The 17942-nt window shown below is 41.9% G+C and overlaps 2 protein-coding genes across 20 annotated transcripts in view; one reads left to right on the forward strand and one right to left on the reverse strand.

Moving 5' to 3' along the window:
- Window positions 1-1080, forward strand: part of exoc7 (exocyst complex component 7) — a 36782-nt gene extending 35702 nt beyond the window's left edge. For all 14 annotated transcript variants that reach the window (XM_043715136.1, XM_043715137.1, XM_043715138.1 and 11 more), the window contains 2 exons: window positions 341-474; window positions 871-1080. In XM_043715136.1, the coding sequence (XP_043571071.1) occupies window positions 341-474; window positions 871-973 (237 nt within the window). In that variant the 3' untranslated portion in view covers window positions 974-1080. The remainder of the gene's footprint in view (window positions 1-340; window positions 475-870) is intronic.
- A 690-nt stretch (window positions 1081-1770) lies between these two features.
- Window positions 1771-17942, reverse strand: part of wu:fj29h11 (protein NO VEIN) — a 154611-nt gene continuing 138439 nt past the window's right edge. For all 6 annotated transcript variants that reach the window (XM_043715132.1, XM_043715131.1, XM_043715130.1 and 3 more), the window contains 4 exons: window positions 16338-16454; window positions 6001-6099; window positions 4696-4822; window positions 1771-2727 (listed from right to left, as the gene is read on the reverse strand). In XM_043715132.1, coding sequence (XP_043571067.1) covers window positions 2142-2727; window positions 4696-4822; window positions 6001-6099; window positions 16338-16454 — 929 coding nt within the window. In that variant the 3' untranslated portion in view covers window positions 1771-2141. The remainder of the gene's footprint in view (window positions 2728-4695; window positions 4823-6000; window positions 6100-16337; window positions 16455-17942) is intronic.

Below are 17942 nucleotides of genomic sequence, written 5' to 3' on the forward strand. Positions count from 1 at the left end.
TGATAACTCCTGCCCATTCAGGCATTTTGAGCAGTTTTATGAAATGCTTACTTAATTGCAACTGGAAACTTCTCTCTCTCTCTCACTTAATATTAAAACCACAAATATCTTGGGAATAAACTTGAAAAGTATTAAAACGAGGGACAAGGTGGTTGCAGCGAGTGAGAACACCATACTACTTGAATGAGATGAACATGTGTTTTGATGATTGTAAAACTGCTGAGGAATGGGTCTGTCCAGGTTCAGCACTGGACAGGCTTGGACTCAGTTTTCTATGACTGCTGCTTTGCTATGAGAAAGCATTAATTCATTTCAAAGACAACTGATTTCTGTTTTGAAGGCATTTAACGATGGGCTGGAAGAACTGTGCAAAATCCAAAAATCCTGGGCCATTCCAGACAAAGAGCAAAGGGATAAAATCAGACATGCACAGAAGGAAAATGTAACTGGGGTCTATAAGAACTTTTGGCAGAGGTAAGAATTGTTTGTTGCATGTAAGGATGAGGTAAAAATAATCCATTCATAAAAATCAGAATGTGTGTCTGAGGTTGTGAAAAATGATAGATCGATGCAAGCCATTTATTTTCTGGATTCCACTGTTAGCATGATCCAATATCCATGGTGTTCAACACTGGAATTGTGTCCATAGCTAAAGTCTGTATACAAATACCCTTCTGGGGTAAACCGCTTGGGAATAGCTTTGAGTAGAGAATGAATACTTTGTGTTTGAGAGATGAATGCTAATATGAGTTCATGCTTCTGAAATGACGATATTACATTCAGAAAAAAGCCTGATGGACAGCTTTGGCACATTTGTTCTTCTACAAAACTTATCATTGCTGTCTTGTTAATTGTTCATTAACTCTGCAGGTATTCAAATGTTCCCTTTACCAAGAATACTGAAAAATATATAAAATACAGAGTGGAACAGGTTGAAGATATGATTGAGAAGCTCTTTGATACTTCAGCATGAAGTCTGTACATTGCTTTATTCTGAAAGATTCATTTGCCAATTATATATTGTCAGTCTGTGTTTAAAAAAAACTGTATCCAAGTTGTATTAAAGATATGAAACACTAATTTTTATTTGTTGCTTTTAGTGATTCCTTTTATCCCCAAATATTTCCATAACACTTCCAGAATTATCTCCTCACTATCTTTAGTTCTGGATTCCAGTTTTCACAGTCTGAGTTGAAATCGGGATGTATATAAATTTTCCTCTATCTCTGCAGCTATCTTTGAATTTGAGAATGTGGGTAGTTTGAAAATTAGAATTTGGGTCTCAGTAAAAGTGAAGTAAGTACAAAGTGCTGGAAATACTCAGTGGGGCTGGTGGCATCTCTGGAATGAAACCAAATTAACATTTTGGATCTGTGACCTTTTGTTAGAATTAAAGGGTCACTGCTTTGAAATGTTAATTTGTGCTCTACACAGATGCTGCCTTATGGGAGTTTTCATGTATTGTGCTTTATCTGTACGAGTAAACCTGGAGCTGTCCAATCACCATTGGTGAACCCACTATCCTTTACTCATTCTGGAACCCTTCTGATTCCACTATCTTCACTATGTGGCAATCTTAACTGCCCTTGAAGGAATCAAGCAAAGAGCATCTTCTCTGCAAGCCTTTCTTAGATACAGAATTATTTAAATCTTTTTACTTAGAATAAATTAAATCAAAATAAGCTTAAGTTCTAAAATCAGTTTAGTCTCTTGATTATTTTCTAAAATTACTTTGTCCTCCACCTCTCTGCAATCATGTAGTAGACAAGATTTTCATAGTGAACATATACTCTTTTATGCATTATTTGCTTAGGGGATGCATTTGGAAATGTATAAAAGCATTGATAAAAAATTAAGTACAAAAAGGACTTCCCAAATTATCCCATTAGTGCAATCTTAAACTTCAACCTCTTTCTTATCCGCTCATGAATAAAAATAAAAAAATGATAGACACTCAGTAGCTAACAATTTAGGTGTAACCTTCAAATTCTAAGAAGAGCATCACCTGAAATATTACAATTTCCACTGCTGCTGAATATTCCTAACATCTACAGTGTTTTCTAATTGTTGACATTGCTAATTTACATAAAATGCATAAAAGCAATAAACTTGACTAATCACCTCTAAAAATAGCATAGCATTTACACAAACAGAAACAATTCAAGTTGTTTGGCATGCAAACACTGTGCCAAGTTCTTAATTCGACACAGCTGAACATTCTGAGAGTCCCCTGCCTTGTACACTCTGTACAAGTGGTAACGATCTTTGACCTTTAATGCCAAGTCCACTTCTTGAGCTGAGAGTTGGACAAAGTTCTTCTCAGCTTTGATTGTAGATTTAACTTCAATGAAGGTCTCCACCTGCTCATCATTCATGGAGGTGAATATGACCTTGAAATCATAGGGCAGACCGCTCTCCCCATTCTCGTTTGCCCACATAATGTCCCTGGGTTTGTGCTGGCTGTCACTCTCCTTCCAGTGTATGAGGAATGCATGAACCAGGCGCTCCCCCCATTCTCCAATGGCATAATTCTCGACCTTATCCTCGTTGAACACTACTGCCTGTGGTTTTTCCATCATGCCATGTATCAGCAGCTCCTCCAAGACATCCTCATGTGGCAGCTGTTTTGTCCAGACTGGAACATCAAGGGGAATGGGCGGGCAGGGTGTGTTCATATCTGCTCCACTGAAGTGGTTGTTCTTAGTTACAGATACCACTGGTTGTTGACTGCTCAACAGAAACAAAAATAATAATTGTAAAACATGAGACTCATTCCTGCTCCCATTTCTCCCTCACATACAGTGATGCCCTTGTACTTCTGGATGGCAGTGGTTGGAAGTTTGCAAGGTGCTATCTAAGGATCTTTGATGCACTGCAGAAGTATATGTTTGTGGATGTGGCACCAATTAAGAAAGCTACTTTACTGGTAGATACTGTTTAGCTGTTTGAGCATCGTATGAGCTGCAGTCATCCATGCAAGTGGGGGGTATTCCATCACACTCCCGACTTATACATGTGGATGATGGGCAGTTTCAAGGAAGGATTCCTTACCACTTGTAGCTACAGTATTTGTATGGCTATTCTAGTAAAATCAGATCCCTAAGTCCCATCTTAACCCCCAGGGTGATAGACAATATCACACTAAAGTGGCTCCCCTCCCTTATGTAACTTAATACTAAGTCACATTGTGCTATTCATTTGCAGAATGAATCACACACTTGCCAAATCCTGCCCTCTCTTGCCACTCACATCATCACATTTTACCACAGATGTCGTTTCCTAACTCTAAGAATGTTGAACTTAACATTGTAACCATCAATGCAGTTGATGCTAATATCTTTGACAACAGATCAAAACCGGAACCAAAAACCCCTTCTGGTTCTTTCCATATTGCAAAGTTAAGCAAAGATAATAGCTTTGAAAGCAACAGCAAAGCTGTCAGAGAATGACTGAACAAGGGAGATATGGAGGGGAGTAATTCTTCTAATGGGCTAAACGGATCTGACAATGGGCATAGTTTGCTTTTAATTACTTGTATAAATGTTAATATTTAAGCACAGTCTGTATTAGGTATTTGTGAAACAGCAGCATACCTGGTATCCTTAATCTCTATCACTGCTTCATCTGCAATCTCGATTATATTAGAAGGCATGTGCTTGCCTCAGAAACTTCAAGTACTCTAATTAAAAATGTCAATCTCTCTCTCCACAGAAGAAGTACTGTTTGATCATGCATCAGCTCAGAGCAGTAATGGCTCAGCTTGCCTCTGCATCATCACAGTGCTTGAAATTTTGATTTGCTCAGTTATTGGAATTTGATCCTCTGGACCTGTGCAATGTAATTAAGGGATTGGTCTGGAGGGTTTTTGAAACGGCAAGTACGCTTGCAAGTTTCTGTTTGCAACGAGGTCAGTAACAAGAAGTTTAAAAAAATATGGACAAAAGAACCAATGCAATAATGAGTCGTTTTGGCACATGATCGAGAGTAATCTAGAGGATTGATGCTGAGATGCTCTTTTCCTTGGCTGGCTAGATAAGAAATAGGAGTCACTGCCTCGGGATGAGTGACCGATCATTTATGATTGAGAGAAGGCATATCTTCACAGGACGTTGACCCTTAAGAATCTTTAGCCTGAGACTACTGTGAATGTTCAAGACCTGAGATTAATAGGTTTTTGAGCACTGAGGGAACAGGAGTGGGTGGGGATGGGGAGAAAAGGAAGTGGGGTTGACACAAGTTAACCCTCCATTTAATCAAATGGTAATGGAGACTCGAGAGACCATGAGATCAATTACTGATTTTTTTTTCCTTCCTTCAGTCAGCAAACTATTATGATCTGAGATGTGCTGCCTGAGAAGGCAGTGGAAGCAGATTCAACAGTAACTTGCAAAAGTTCAACAACATGAAAAACCTTTGGCAGGATTATGGGCTAAATGTGATGAATTGAATAGTTCTTCCAAGAACTGACAGAGGTATGATTGGCTATACAACAATTTTCTGTGTTAATAAGATCCTATGACCAAGACAGCAGTTTCTTGATTTCTACTAGTCGTATTCTCATTTAGCCTCTGAAAGCAGGCTTTAGATATCTTGCCAATATCAAATATTCCCCATGGTGAGCATCGTTAGGACAGGGTTTGTGCCACACTCAAACCGTACTCTGATTTTTCTGACTTTCAACATGCAGTATGATACCTTGTGTGGTCACTTGTAGTAACAGGGGGTTGTCCCGGCATGTGGTTTGCAGTAGGTTCTCGGCAAGGAGGCTTGGACTGATTTGAATCTGTCTTCCACTCTGAAATTGATGCTGGATCAGTGCGTTCTACGGAGGACAAACAGATATGATTAGGCCTTTAAAATCACTTTAAGAGGCGAACAAAATAGTCCTCTCTGCAGCAGGCATTTATCAGTTACAAAGCTGGACCTAGTGACTGATGAATGCTTTTTCAAAAAAAGCCTTTAAATTTTCTTTGTCTTCTTCTGTACCACCACTTTCCATCCATTATTCAGAATTCAGGCACTCTCCTAAATGAACATCTCATCACTGATCTGCCACCAGTGAAGTTTTAACCCCAGGAACTAGAATCAGACTCTGATCTGACTTTTGACCTTCGTTTTGTTTTTGTTTGTATCCTTGAAAATAACTTATTTCTCAGGAAAAAATATTCAGCCTCAAGTTTGGTTTGTGCTTTCCATATTTCAGTTTTTTATTTTCCAAAGTTTTAACCAAAGTTACAAGTAGATCAGTCATTTTAGGTTGAGGAAAATAAGAATTTATTCTAATCTCTTCTGAATTACATTATTTTGTATGCAGTAAGTTTTTATTGGTGATTGAAAATATAAGGGAGCAGATTTTCAATATGCCCCAGTTTGGAAACTGTCCATTGCCCATAAGAATTGGAAGATGACAGTGCGTTTCCTCACTCACTCATTCACACACTCACTCAATGAAATTACGTTTTCTATTTAAACTGACAAGGGCGTTCTTGACCACTGTCATCCCTCAACCAATACTGTTTATCCATTTTATGATGTTGCTTTTCCTTGGAGCTTGCTGTCCAAAAATTATTCTCTCTGTTTCCTATAATACAAATGACCAGTTCAAAAGTACTTCATTGGTTGTGAAGTACAAAGGGCTTTTCTTAAAAAAAAATAGTATTTTATAATGAAGTGCAAGTTATTCCTTTCCTCATTTTATTTGATGGAAACAAAAGTGTCTTTGGTACCCAGAAATGGTTTCACGGTCACAACAGAATGAAGAGATTGAACTACAGGTCGTTCTGCTATAATGTGCGTTTTGTCAATGCAACTTCACTGTAACGCAATTGACAAACTGGTGATGCTGTTTCTAAAGTGCAAACTTTTTAAATGTGTGTTGGCTGTAATGCAATTACATCGCCAACACTTTATGCGCTGTTTCTAAAGCGCTATTTTTCTATAACAAGGGGTTGCACAAGAACACAGCATCGCTTTATAGAAGAAGTGACTGTATTTACTTACCTTTGGGTTCATGTTGGCTCTGACTGTTTTGCCATTCCTGATGGTGAGGAGGTTCCCCATTGGCCTTGGTGCTTGTGCTTAGAGTCCTATGTTGGTCACCTAGATGAAATAAACTTTTTATTCATCATGCAGTGTTGAAGCATCCAGAAAATAAAATTTTTAACAGCTGGTTAAATGGAAATGGCATTCAAGAGATAATCTTGGATATTGGAATAACTAGATATAAATGATGGCTGAGGTTAAATTTCCCCATCACCATCATCTCAGTTTGTTATTGTGGAGGAATCATGATATATTGCAAGGAGCACGAGTTTGAATTTAAAATTAAGTTTAGCTTCCGTTTCCTACAATATAATAGTGACTACACCTTCTGTTGATTGTAGTGGAGAGGCTTGTGTGTTCTAATAATTCTTGGAATGGTGCATTTGCGAGCTTTATTCTCCTGCCAGGGTCACCAATGGCAGCAAAGTTCAAACTGCACTCCAAAATATTCTTGATGGAAGAACAGGTGAAAGACCTGATTGACTATAGCACATCAAGGCTTGACACATCACAGAAACCTGACCACTAACCCAAGAAGATTGTTTATAGACAATGACGGTGCCACAAGTTTCCCACATTAAAGTCTTGCACAGGCTTCTATCAGGTTCTCTTTGACAGGCCCTGTAGCAATGTAAAACTGGCAACAGGGACAGGGCGGTGAATCCTGGTCAGAGGCAACAGATGCCCAAAGGTCTAACAGCAGCACCCATAGCTGAGCTGAAAAACGTTTGCCCCAAAAATAAGCTGTCCCACTTTATTGTGGCTGGGGAGCATCACCCTCAGCATCAAAGAAAGTAAGCATTACATTTTGAAACTTCCAGAAAGAAGAGCTGCAAATCAGGTCATGCAAGCTATGAAGACCACAAATGCCTCATTTCCCTCAGTGACAACTGTACATTCCTGGGGATGTGCAGCTGAAGGAACAAGAGGCATACACCACTAATGGAAAGGCAGGGCAGACTTGTTCCTATATGCATGGAGTTGGTTTTGTTATGCACAGTATGTTCTTGGCACACTGTCAGAACTCCCCAATTGTATAAACCTAAGGCTCTTACCACCACCTCCAGCTCAGCCATAATCAACATGCATCATTCGTGTTAATGACCCAATCCTTGACTAGCATGAAGAGACTAAAAAAGCATTCCATTCTGACCTTGGTAGAAGTTGATGCCATCCCAAAAGGAAAGATCATCTTCCTTGAGAGACTTTAATGCCAGGTTGGCTTGGATTCTGACACCCAGCAAGGAACCATTCAGCAAAGACTGGATGGGAAAAACTGATTCAGATGATGTCCCTATCCTGACAGTGTGCTTAGCAGTGGCTTCATTATAACCTACAGCATCTTTCGACAGAAGGACAAACTGAAAACGAACATCCTAGATCAAAGCACGGACACCTGGATTATGTTATTGTTCAAGTCAAAGATATGAGTGAGGTATCACCGATCCCTGAGGGGACTAATGCCTGTTGGACATCTAATTTGCACCGAGACCACAAAACCCAAAAGTCACAAGAGAATGAAGATCAATGGCTCAGCCTAAAGGAGCCCAACTGAAGAGAAATTCAAAGTGCAGCTTATGACCAATCCAGAAAATCTTTATTTTAAAATGGAGTTAGGAATATAAAGTCAGCTGTACTAGACTCCTATCCCCCATTGCATGGAAATGCTACCAGCACTGGTTAAATGAAAACAATGCAGGAATATGCAACCTTCTAGAACTAAGTTTGTATCCTTCACTCTCTTACGTAACAAGAATTTATTACCTTTGCCTTGAAAAATATTCAGGAAAACTGATACCCAATGTCTTTTCGAGGACAGAGTTCTAAAAACTCTCAATTCTCTTAACAGAACTTTTTTTGCCTGATCTCACTTTCTTAATTTATTGAAAACTTTTTACTCTTTACAAAAAAAAGTTGTTATTAAAATAGAAAAAAACAGCAAAGTACAAATAATACCACATTATTATATTGCAGCAATGTTAACAATAAACTACCTCCTACTATTCAAGATACAATCGTCTCATATTTACTTAACTTAACCCAAGTTAAAATGACCTCAAATTAAATGAAATAGTATTAAATTAAATTACAATCCAGTAAAATTAAATTCTATTACACTTACTCTACTCCACTTGCCACACCTCCACTGAAGCTCCTGTCACGGGAGCAACAGTTATTATACCCGAATTTACTACGTCTCCTTCCCCAGAGGTCCCCGGACCACCACACACTGTCCTTGCAGCTATATAAAGGCCCTAATCAGTATCGCCGATAGGTCCATATCTATTTAATTTAGAAATGACTGCCATGTCTTATAAAATTGGTCTGTCCATGGTGCACCATATGCGTCAAATAATCTTGGGGGACATGCTCCATCAAAAGTCTGCGCCATCCTGCAAGACCTGGAGGTTTTTCTGATATCCAGTTCATTAGAATGTTCTTACTCGCACAGTGTGTAAGAATGTTAAATAACCTCTTCCTGTGCTCACCCAGAGAGGGCAGGTCCGGTAGCCCCCAAAGAAGGGATACCGGATCCTTCTCAACTTCAATTCCCAGGATCTTCTCCAGCTCGTTCACTAATGGACCTCAATATCTGTGAATCTTGTAGCAGGACCAAGAGCAATGTGTGAGGGTGCGTATGCTGATTTTACATTTGGGACATTATAGAGAAGTCCTTTCTTAAACTTTGCTAACCTCTCTAGTGCCATATGGGTCTGTGAAGGATCTTCATTTGCATAACTTCTGCTTTATTACATATTGAAATTTTCTTTACGTTCCCCCATATATCCTCCTACGTTTCTGAGGAGATTTCTTTGCCTAACTCCTGATTCGAGATCCCATGTAGTCTCTCCATATCCCCCAAGGTGCTCCCTCTCTGCAGATTGTTTCTGGTACTAACCGAGGGAGTGCCTCCACATTGGAGCACTTTTTTTTATATATCTGACTTGTAGGGCTTAGCCAAGGGCGTGGTGGTCTTCTGTATATAATCCCTAACCTGGAAATAACGGAAAAGGTTTCTATTAGAAATCCCGAGTTTCTGACTTAATTGATTGATTGATTGAAAGGCATCGAGACCTCTCCCTCGAATAAATCTCCCAAATAGGAGATGCCCTTACACTCCCATGCTCTAAAGCCGGAGTCCATTGACTCCGGTCTAAATCCTGGGGCTCCCACTGATGTGGTGAATGGTGAAGTCTTAGGCAAATTGCCCTCACCCTGCCGCATTATCTTTCATGTTTTCACAGTATTTAAGATAATTGGGCTCTCACAGTGCTCAGCCACAGATCTCTTATCCCCTCAGCCACTTATCCGTAAACAATAAGTTGATGAGGGGACACCTTGCCTTGAGGTCTCAAACATCCAGCCATATCGAACTTGAGTTCTTAAGCACCCAGTCCCCCACATATAAGAGCAGGGCACCTATTCGGTAGCTCTAGATCTGGGAGGTCCATCACCTACCCACAGATCCTGCGAAAGCTGCAGCTTGGTAAATTTAATTTAATTAGGGAGCGCCTATGGCACCACATAAAGGATCCAAGCCTACTGGTAAACCACATGCAGCACCTATCTGGGGAACAACAACGACAGCATCCTCATAGGATATAATAACCGAGGAAGAATGTTCATTTTAATCAAGTCTATACGGCCGAACCATGATATGGGTAGCCCCTCCCATGTTGCAAGTCCTGCTTTATTTTCTCAAACAACTGTACAAAGTTCGCTCTATACAGCTGACGGAAGGTAGGGGTAATAAAAGTTCCCAGGTAGAGAAAACCTTTCTGTGACCACCGATAAGGAAACTGCATTCCATCCTCCAGCTTCAGTACTTCCACCAATCCCCCATGGACATGACTTCTGACTTTGCAAACTTTATCCTGTATCCCGTAAAACTGCTGAATAATTTAATCTGTTGTGTTAATCAGGGGCCTGGACTTTTCTCGGTTAGCCAAAACAGAAGGACATCATCCGCATAAAAAGTAATTTTGTGTGCGACTATTCCTTTGGTGCGACTATTCCAGGGTCCTTTTGGATGGCCTCCATCAATGGCTCGATTACCAAGGTAAACAGAGCAGTAAGAAGGGATATCCCTATCTGCTGCCTCACCCCACACTGAAATTGCTCAATTTGACACCATTCGTGATAACCACTGTCTTGGGGTGTCTATATAACACTGCCACCCACCTGGCGAAGGCTCCCCCAGACCAAAGCGATCTAGATTAGCAAAGAGACACGACCATTCCACCCGATCAAAAGCCTTTTCTGCATCCAGGGAGGTCACCAAGCCCGGAATCAATTTCCGTTGACATACTTGCACTATGTTCAATACCCTCCTGATATTATTGGAAGAGCTGCAGTCCTTGATAAACCCCGTCTGGTCCTCTTTTACAATAATGGGCAACACCTTTGATAAAATGTTGAAGTCTACATTCAACAAGGAGGTAGGTCTGTACAATGCGCAATCCTCGGTGTCTTTCCCTCTCTTTAAAATAAGGGAGATATTGGCCTCCCTAAGAGAGAGCAGAAGGCAGTTCTATCTATACGAATGACGATACATCTCCAGAAGTGGTTCAGCTAATGTGTGTACAAACTCCTTGTAAAACTCACTCAGGAACCTATCTGGACGAGATATCTTGCCACTTTGGAGCTGCCTTACTGCCTCTTGCACCTCTTGTATCGTCAGAGGTGCATTTAAAAGGGAGGGCTGATCTGCATTTATACTGGGGAGGTCCAGATTTTCAAAAAAGAATTTCATTCTTGCTACTCTATCCCCACAGCCCTCCAACTGGTATAACTCTACACAGAATTCCCGAAATCTGGCATAGTGGCTCTGGCAAATCTGGTAGGTGGCATATTGGCTCTGTGGTTAGTACTGCTGCCTCACAGTTCCAAGGACCCAGTTTCGATCCCTGGCTCGGGCAACTGTCTGTGTGGAGTTTGCACATTCTCCCTGTGTCTGTGTGGGTTTCCTCCCACAATCCAAAGATGTGCAGATTAGGTGAATTGGCCAAGGTAAAATTGCCCATAGTATTCAGGGATGTGTAGGTTAGGTGCGTTAGTTTGAGGCAAATGTAGAGTAGTAGTAGAAATGGGTCTGGGTGGGTTGTTGTGGACTTGTTGGGCCGAAGGGCCTGTTTCCGCACTCTAGGGATTCTATGATTAATCTTTTTCAGCTCGCGAGTGATGTTGCCAGTTCTCTCTCTAATAGACATAATGGACTGCAGAGCACTTTTCTTCCTAGCCAGGTAAACCCAGTATCTACCCAGTTTATCCCCATATTCAAACAGCCTTTGCTTTGCAAAGGAGACCCCTCTCTTCGCCGTATGTGTGAGCACTGAATCCAGACCAGCCTGGAGAGCCGTGCCCCATTGTAACTTAACCACGGATGGTCTGTTATAATATGCCGACTCAGCTGCCTTCAGCTGGGCCTCAAGCATCCGCTGCTGCTCTTCTCTCTGCCTCCTTCTCATTGTCGAGTATGAAATAATCAGACCCCTTACATACTCCTTGGTGGTCTCCCAGAGCACCGATGGATAACTGGCCATACCCCAATTGATGTCCCCAAAAAGCCCTGAACTCCCTTGTAATGTACTGTACAAAGTTGCCATCCCTCAGCAGAAACAGATCCATACGTCAGTGCCATGTATCTATTCCACTATCCTTGGTCTTAACATCCATGTACACTGCCGCATGGTCCGAAATAGTTATGTCCTAATCCTACAGGTCAACACCAACTCCAAACAAACTGACCTAACAAAGAATATATCAATTCTTGTGTGGCATTTGTGTGGGTTGGAGTAAAAGGTAAAATCCCTCCCATTAGGGTGGAGACACTTCAACATATCCACTAGCTCCAACTCCTGACACAAGTCCACTAACTGTTTAGACTGCAGAGGTGTACCCGACAGACCCCTTGGCTTCCTGCCTACCCCAGGGTCCACAAGACAATTAAAGTCTCCTCCTATAATTGTACAGAACACCTCAAAAGCCATTAATTTAGAGACTAGGCTAACTAAAAATTTGAGAGGATGCGCCAGGAGACAGTAAACTTTCAGGATGCCATACTCTTCTCCGTGTACCAGAGCCTTGAGAATGATGAACCATCCATGTTCATCCTTGATTTGATCTAACTCCTGAAATGGGAGGTTCCTTCGTACCAGTATGGTCACTCCTCTGCTTTTGGAATTGAAGGAGGAGAAGAATACTCTATCGTATGCCCCCTGCTGTAACTTCAGACATTCCCTATCGGTTAACTATGTGTCTTGCAATAGAGTAATGTCAATCCTTTCCTCCTTAAGATTTGAAATCACCTTTTTCCTTTTAATGGAGGAATGGCTCCCATTTATATTCCAGGTGCACCACCTGAACAGATTGCTAGCCGAGATCGCACACTACAGTCCGCGCACCACTGAACGGAAGAAGCTCATTCAATGTCCAACAAGTGGAAAAACACGCACTTTATCAAATCTAAAAACTAGTCTACAAACAGTACTAAAACTAAGAAACTAACCACCACTCCTAACTTGAACAAATAAACATAAAAACCACAAATCTCCTGAGATCCCCCCCCTTTCCACAGGGGGCATTCACTCCCAACCTTACAGCCGTCCTGGCACCTTCTAGTCAAGGCCACACCCCAAACCCAGTCAACAGAAAGAAAACATGTTATTTACACTCCTGCAGGTTAACATTGGACGCCCTCCCCTCCCCCTCCATATCTCAACCTCACACATTTTTACACCAAAGAAGTAACCACCCCTCACCCAGCAAAACAGAACAGTAAAATAACAGATAATTACCAAATGTATACGATATGAAACAAACCAGGTTTAAACCAAAGGCCTCTTAGCCTCAAGACCATGAAAGGGAAAAGAACAAAGAAAGAGAAGATTAAAGAAAATTATGCCATTGTCCACAAACATCTTTTCTGCTTTCCCCCTCAGTCCAAGTCCATTATTTCAGCGAGTTCACAAATTCTTTTGCTTTTTCCGCCAAGTCGAAGTTATAGACAGATCCCCCATAATTCAAACGTAGCACTGCTGGGCACCTCAGAGAATATTGAATATTTAAGTCTCTTAATTTTTTTCTTAACATCATCAAAAATCTTCTTCTTAATTACGGCCCCAGAAAAGTCGTGAAAAAACATTATTCTCGAACCTTTATGAACTAGGGGCTGTGTGTCTCTTCCCAGTCTTCTGGATGTTTCTATTATTAACTGCTTTTATTTATGGTGCTGGAGTCACACGAGGACCAGGCGGGGGCACTGATCCGACCCAGACCTGTGCATCGCGATCTGGTGGGCCCGCTCCACACTCACCCAGCCCGACTCGATCTCCAGCCCCAGCAACTCCAGGAGCCACTTCTCAAGGAACTCGGCCACATTCTCACCACCTTCGCGCTCCGGAAGACCCACAAGTTTTTTTGCCGACCTAGATTTTCAAGGTCATCAACCTCGTCCAGCAAGGCCTGAACCTAGCCCTCCAAGGTTCGGATCCATTCCTCGGAAGTCTCCAACACCACGGTCCTTTGCTTGACCGTTTCCATGTGTCGATCCAATAATTGGATCTCCCACTCATGCTTTTTCAGCATGACAGAGATCTGAACTAGCACCGTTGCGATTTTTTCATGGAGTTTCGTGAACTCTGAGAGTAGATGCTGCTGCTTCCCCGAGCTCAAAGGTGCCACCATGGGAGTCAAAGCAGTAGCTGCAGGTGTACCCGACACAGTTGGGGAGTGCCCTGCCTGCTGTGCTCCTCTTGCTCCCTTTCCCTTGTTTGCCTTCATTTCAACTCCAAAGCCTCCAAATCCATATTAAAAAGGTTCTAGGTGTTCTGCCTGCTTTACACTGACAAATGTTTCTTAGCGGGGGCTAATGAGGTGGGTAGAACACCACCTTGCCTGGGTATGGCACAGAGCCCAACACAGCAGACTTTTCAGACTGCCGCCATCTTGAATCTCCCCTGATCGCACTTTTAAATGGCTGACTCATGATTAATTTCCCATAAGAGGAACTACCCTCCTCCACATCTGCCCTGTCAATACCTTCCACATTTTTATATGTTTCAAACAATGAATGGAGTGATTATTAAATGGCCTCTGGCACACACGCAGGCAGGGCAATGACATTAGGACAATTGTGATCCACATGTGACTGTGCATGTGCTGCTGATGTCACCACTGTGTGCACTGAATGTGTGACTGCTGCATGTTCAACCTGATGCTGCAACTTGAGGGAAACAGCCATTCAAACAGCCTAATCCATGAGAGATAGCTGGTCATGGGGGGGTGGGGAGGGGAGGGATTAAATGCTTCATAAATATGTAGCGGTAGCTTCAGGCCTGGCTAAGAAAGTATTGCTTCAGGCTTAAACTCGAATGGGCAGCTACATCCGTCACTTAAAAATGACACAAGCTTTATATTTGTGCATGTGCGCTCCTTGCATCACCTGGTGGTAATGTCTTATACAATTCCCAGCCTCCAATTCTTCAATGTTTTGAAGCCACTTCTAGGATCATCTGCAATCCAAAGACAAGTAAATAAAGTCCCCTTCATTCACAGAATGTCATTTTTCTTTGAAAGGATAATGTGGGGAAGAACATTTCTAACAGCTCCTCGACCACGAATCTGGTGGCAGCTGATTCTCTCTGTGCTATTCTCCCAGTCCCTGCACTAGAAGCCATGGGTGAAACACCATCATTGGATAAGCTGCAACAAGCATTTAAATGGATGTAAAGCAACAAAGCTGCAGCTCTGATGGTATTCTGGCTGCAGTCTTCAAAGCTGGTTAGTGTTTACTCAAAACATAACTCCACACACTTATCCTGTGCAGCTGGGAGAAGCAAGAATTCTGTCCTGACCTCAGGAATGCGACTACAATAACCACCTTCAAGAAGGGAGATAAATCATGTTGTTGAAACTATTGAGGCATTGCATTTCTCTCTGCAGCAGGGAAAATCCCAACACACATTCTTCTGCATCACCTACATATCGTGGCTGAGAAAATCCTGCCAGGGACACTGTTTGGCTTCAGACCTTCCAGAGGAACCTCTGACATGGTCTTTGTTGCCAGACAAATCCAAAAATAAATTGTGCAGGATAACAGCTGAAATCCTTTATTGTGTTCATCAACCTGACCAAAGCATTTCATTCAGTAAATCACAACATTCTGTGCATTGTTCTCCTGAGAAGTGGATATCCAAGAAACTTTTTCACAATCCTGCAACTACTTTTTAATGATCTGACTGCAACTGTCTGGAGTAGAAGACCTGAAATGACGTTTCTTTGGTAGAGCTTCTTTTGCAGTTTAGTGATATTGAGACAAGCATGTGATTTCATATGTGAGTCAGTTCTTACTTCTGTCATCAGTATAAATGCAAGTTCTAATGTTACCACACTGGTTCCCTTAGATAATGTCCTAAGGCACTCACAGTGGAGGTATGAAACAAAATTTGACACTTAATCAAAACATTTGGACAAGTATCCAAAAACTCCGTTGGAATAGACAGATTTTAGAGGAGGGTTTGCAGGTAGAGAGGACTTGGGGAAGGAATGCTTAAAATATATTTCTGTCAATGGTGGGAATGATTAAAACTGGCCATATGCAAGAAACCCAAAAAGAAGGAGCATAGAGATCTGAGAGCTGTGGGTTACAGAGAAGGTTACAGCAATGCAGAACGGTGAGTCCATGAAAACAAGGATAATAATTTTAAAGATTGAGCTTTAGATTAGATTACATTACAGTGTGGAAACAGGCCCTTCGGCCCAACAAGTCCACACCGACCCACCGAAGCGCAACCCACCCATACCCCTACATTTACCCCTTACCTAACACTGCAGGCAATTTAGCATAGCCAATTCACCTGACCTGCACATCTTTGGACTGTGGGAGGAAACTGGAGCACCCGGAGGAAACCCACGCAGACAACGTGCAAACTCCACACAGTCAGTCGCCTGAGGCGGGAATTGAACCCGGGTCTCCGGCGCTGTGAGGTAGCAGTGCTAACTGCTGTGCCACCGTGCTGCTATTGGTGGACAGGCTGATAATGAGCAGAGGATGTGGGTTGTGGAGTGTCCAAAACAAAGACAGATTCCTATACTGAGGGACCCAACTAATAAAGCGTTTAACAAGAAAATTCTGGAAGAAAACCCTGGGCAGGATTGTATAGCTCCAAAGATTTAGTGCTTTGAGTCATGATGCATAGTAATTGGAGAGACTGGGGAGAGGGGGGTGGGTGGGTGGGAGGTATTTGCTGTTGGATGCTGTGCTCTCTCCTGTGTTATCCTAAGCTAAGACTCACCAGTGTGTGGAGGAGGATGATGATGCTGTAGGTGGTTACTGTCAGCCACGTTACCAGTAGAGCCTGAAGGGGGTGCAGGAGGTGGCCACATTCTCATGACAGCTTCTGCAGCTTTATCTGAGCAAAGCAAACAAATCATTAGCAGTCTAATAATCTCTCCCTGACAAAAAAAAATCCAAATTTACATCCATACCAAGCTGTACAAGGTAGTTGTATAATCTGGTAACTGATTAGATGACAGAGAGGGTGATGAAGTTAGCACTGCACTAGGGGAAGCCCAAGGGGCTGATGTACAAGTGAGTCAAAAATAGTGAGTGGAAGAGCACAGACATACACCTGCGGCTCCTCACTCACTGAGCTTCCAGTCTAGCTCTGAGTGCAGCTGGAGATGAGTCCCATTGGGAACAGAGATACTCAAGAGAGTGCAATGTACAGCAAGCAATTGGAAGATCCAGGTTATAATGTTCATTAGCTGAAATATAATTTCTTCACTACAGCTCATTACTCAAAGTAAAGCGATTGCACCTCCCAGTCTCAGCAAGGTCCAGAATCAATGTCAAGTATTGATACGGTGCTACTTTCACAAGTTCATAGTCAGTGATCATCAATATTTACTCTCAGCTGACCTTTGGGTATGGGCAGAGACAGAATATTTCAGTTTCTGACCTCACCAGGCTGGTGTGAGGCTGGTAGTGTTGAGGGTATTTGTACAGGTTTGCCTTCAAGTCAAAATTAGCTAAATGGTTCAGAGTGGGAAAGGGCTCTTGTTGATTTATCAGGGTTGGAGAAGGTTGTACCAGGAACCTCCTCTCCAAAGATCAATGTCATCTTTAAGTGGATAAAGTTAGTCTAGATTCGCAATTTCTGATAAAATGCCACATCCTGTCCTTCATCTCTACAGATGGTGATTGACCTACCATCACCTTCCTGCTGTGTGTGTTTTTTTTAGTTCAGGTTTGCTACTTAATAGTTTACACTATTCCAACATTGTGGAAAGGAGAAATGAGATTGGATTAAAAACCTTCCTGAGTAGAATCACAACCTGCAGGGTTTAAACTAAAACATCCTCACACAACACTCACCAAATGCAGCTCTCACCTGTTCTGTATTTCATCATATTATTGGCATCTACTGAAACAGTAATAATGACAAATGCGACATATTGCATTTTGGTACAACAAACACAGGCAGGTCTTGTACAATTAACAGTAGAGCCTTGGGTAGTGTTGTAGAACAGAAAGAGACTTAGGGATTCAGGCTCTTAATTCCTTGAACAGTGCATCACATGTAGACTGGTTGATTAAAAAGTCATGTGGCACACTTGCCTCATTGCTTTGAGCACAGGAGTTACAAAGTCATGTTGAGGTTGTATAGGATGTTACTGAGACATCTTCTGGAATAGCATGTCCAGTTCTGACCACCAGTTATAGAAAGGATAATGTTAAGCTGGAGTGGATTCAGAAGTGATTTACCAGGACTTTGCTGGGTTTGAGTTATAGAGAAAGTTTGATAGACTGGAACTTTTTTCACTGGAGTATAGGATTTCGAGAGGTGACCTTACATAAGTTTTTAAAATAATGAGAGGTATAGATAGAGTTAATGGTA

Source organism: Chiloscyllium plagiosum, chromosome 24 (genome assembly GCF_004010195.1).
Source record: "Chiloscyllium plagiosum isolate BGI_BamShark_2017 chromosome 24, ASM401019v2, whole genome shotgun sequence".
Classification (NCBI taxonomy): Eukaryota; Metazoa; Chordata; class Chondrichthyes; order Orectolobiformes; family Hemiscylliidae; genus Chiloscyllium; species Chiloscyllium plagiosum.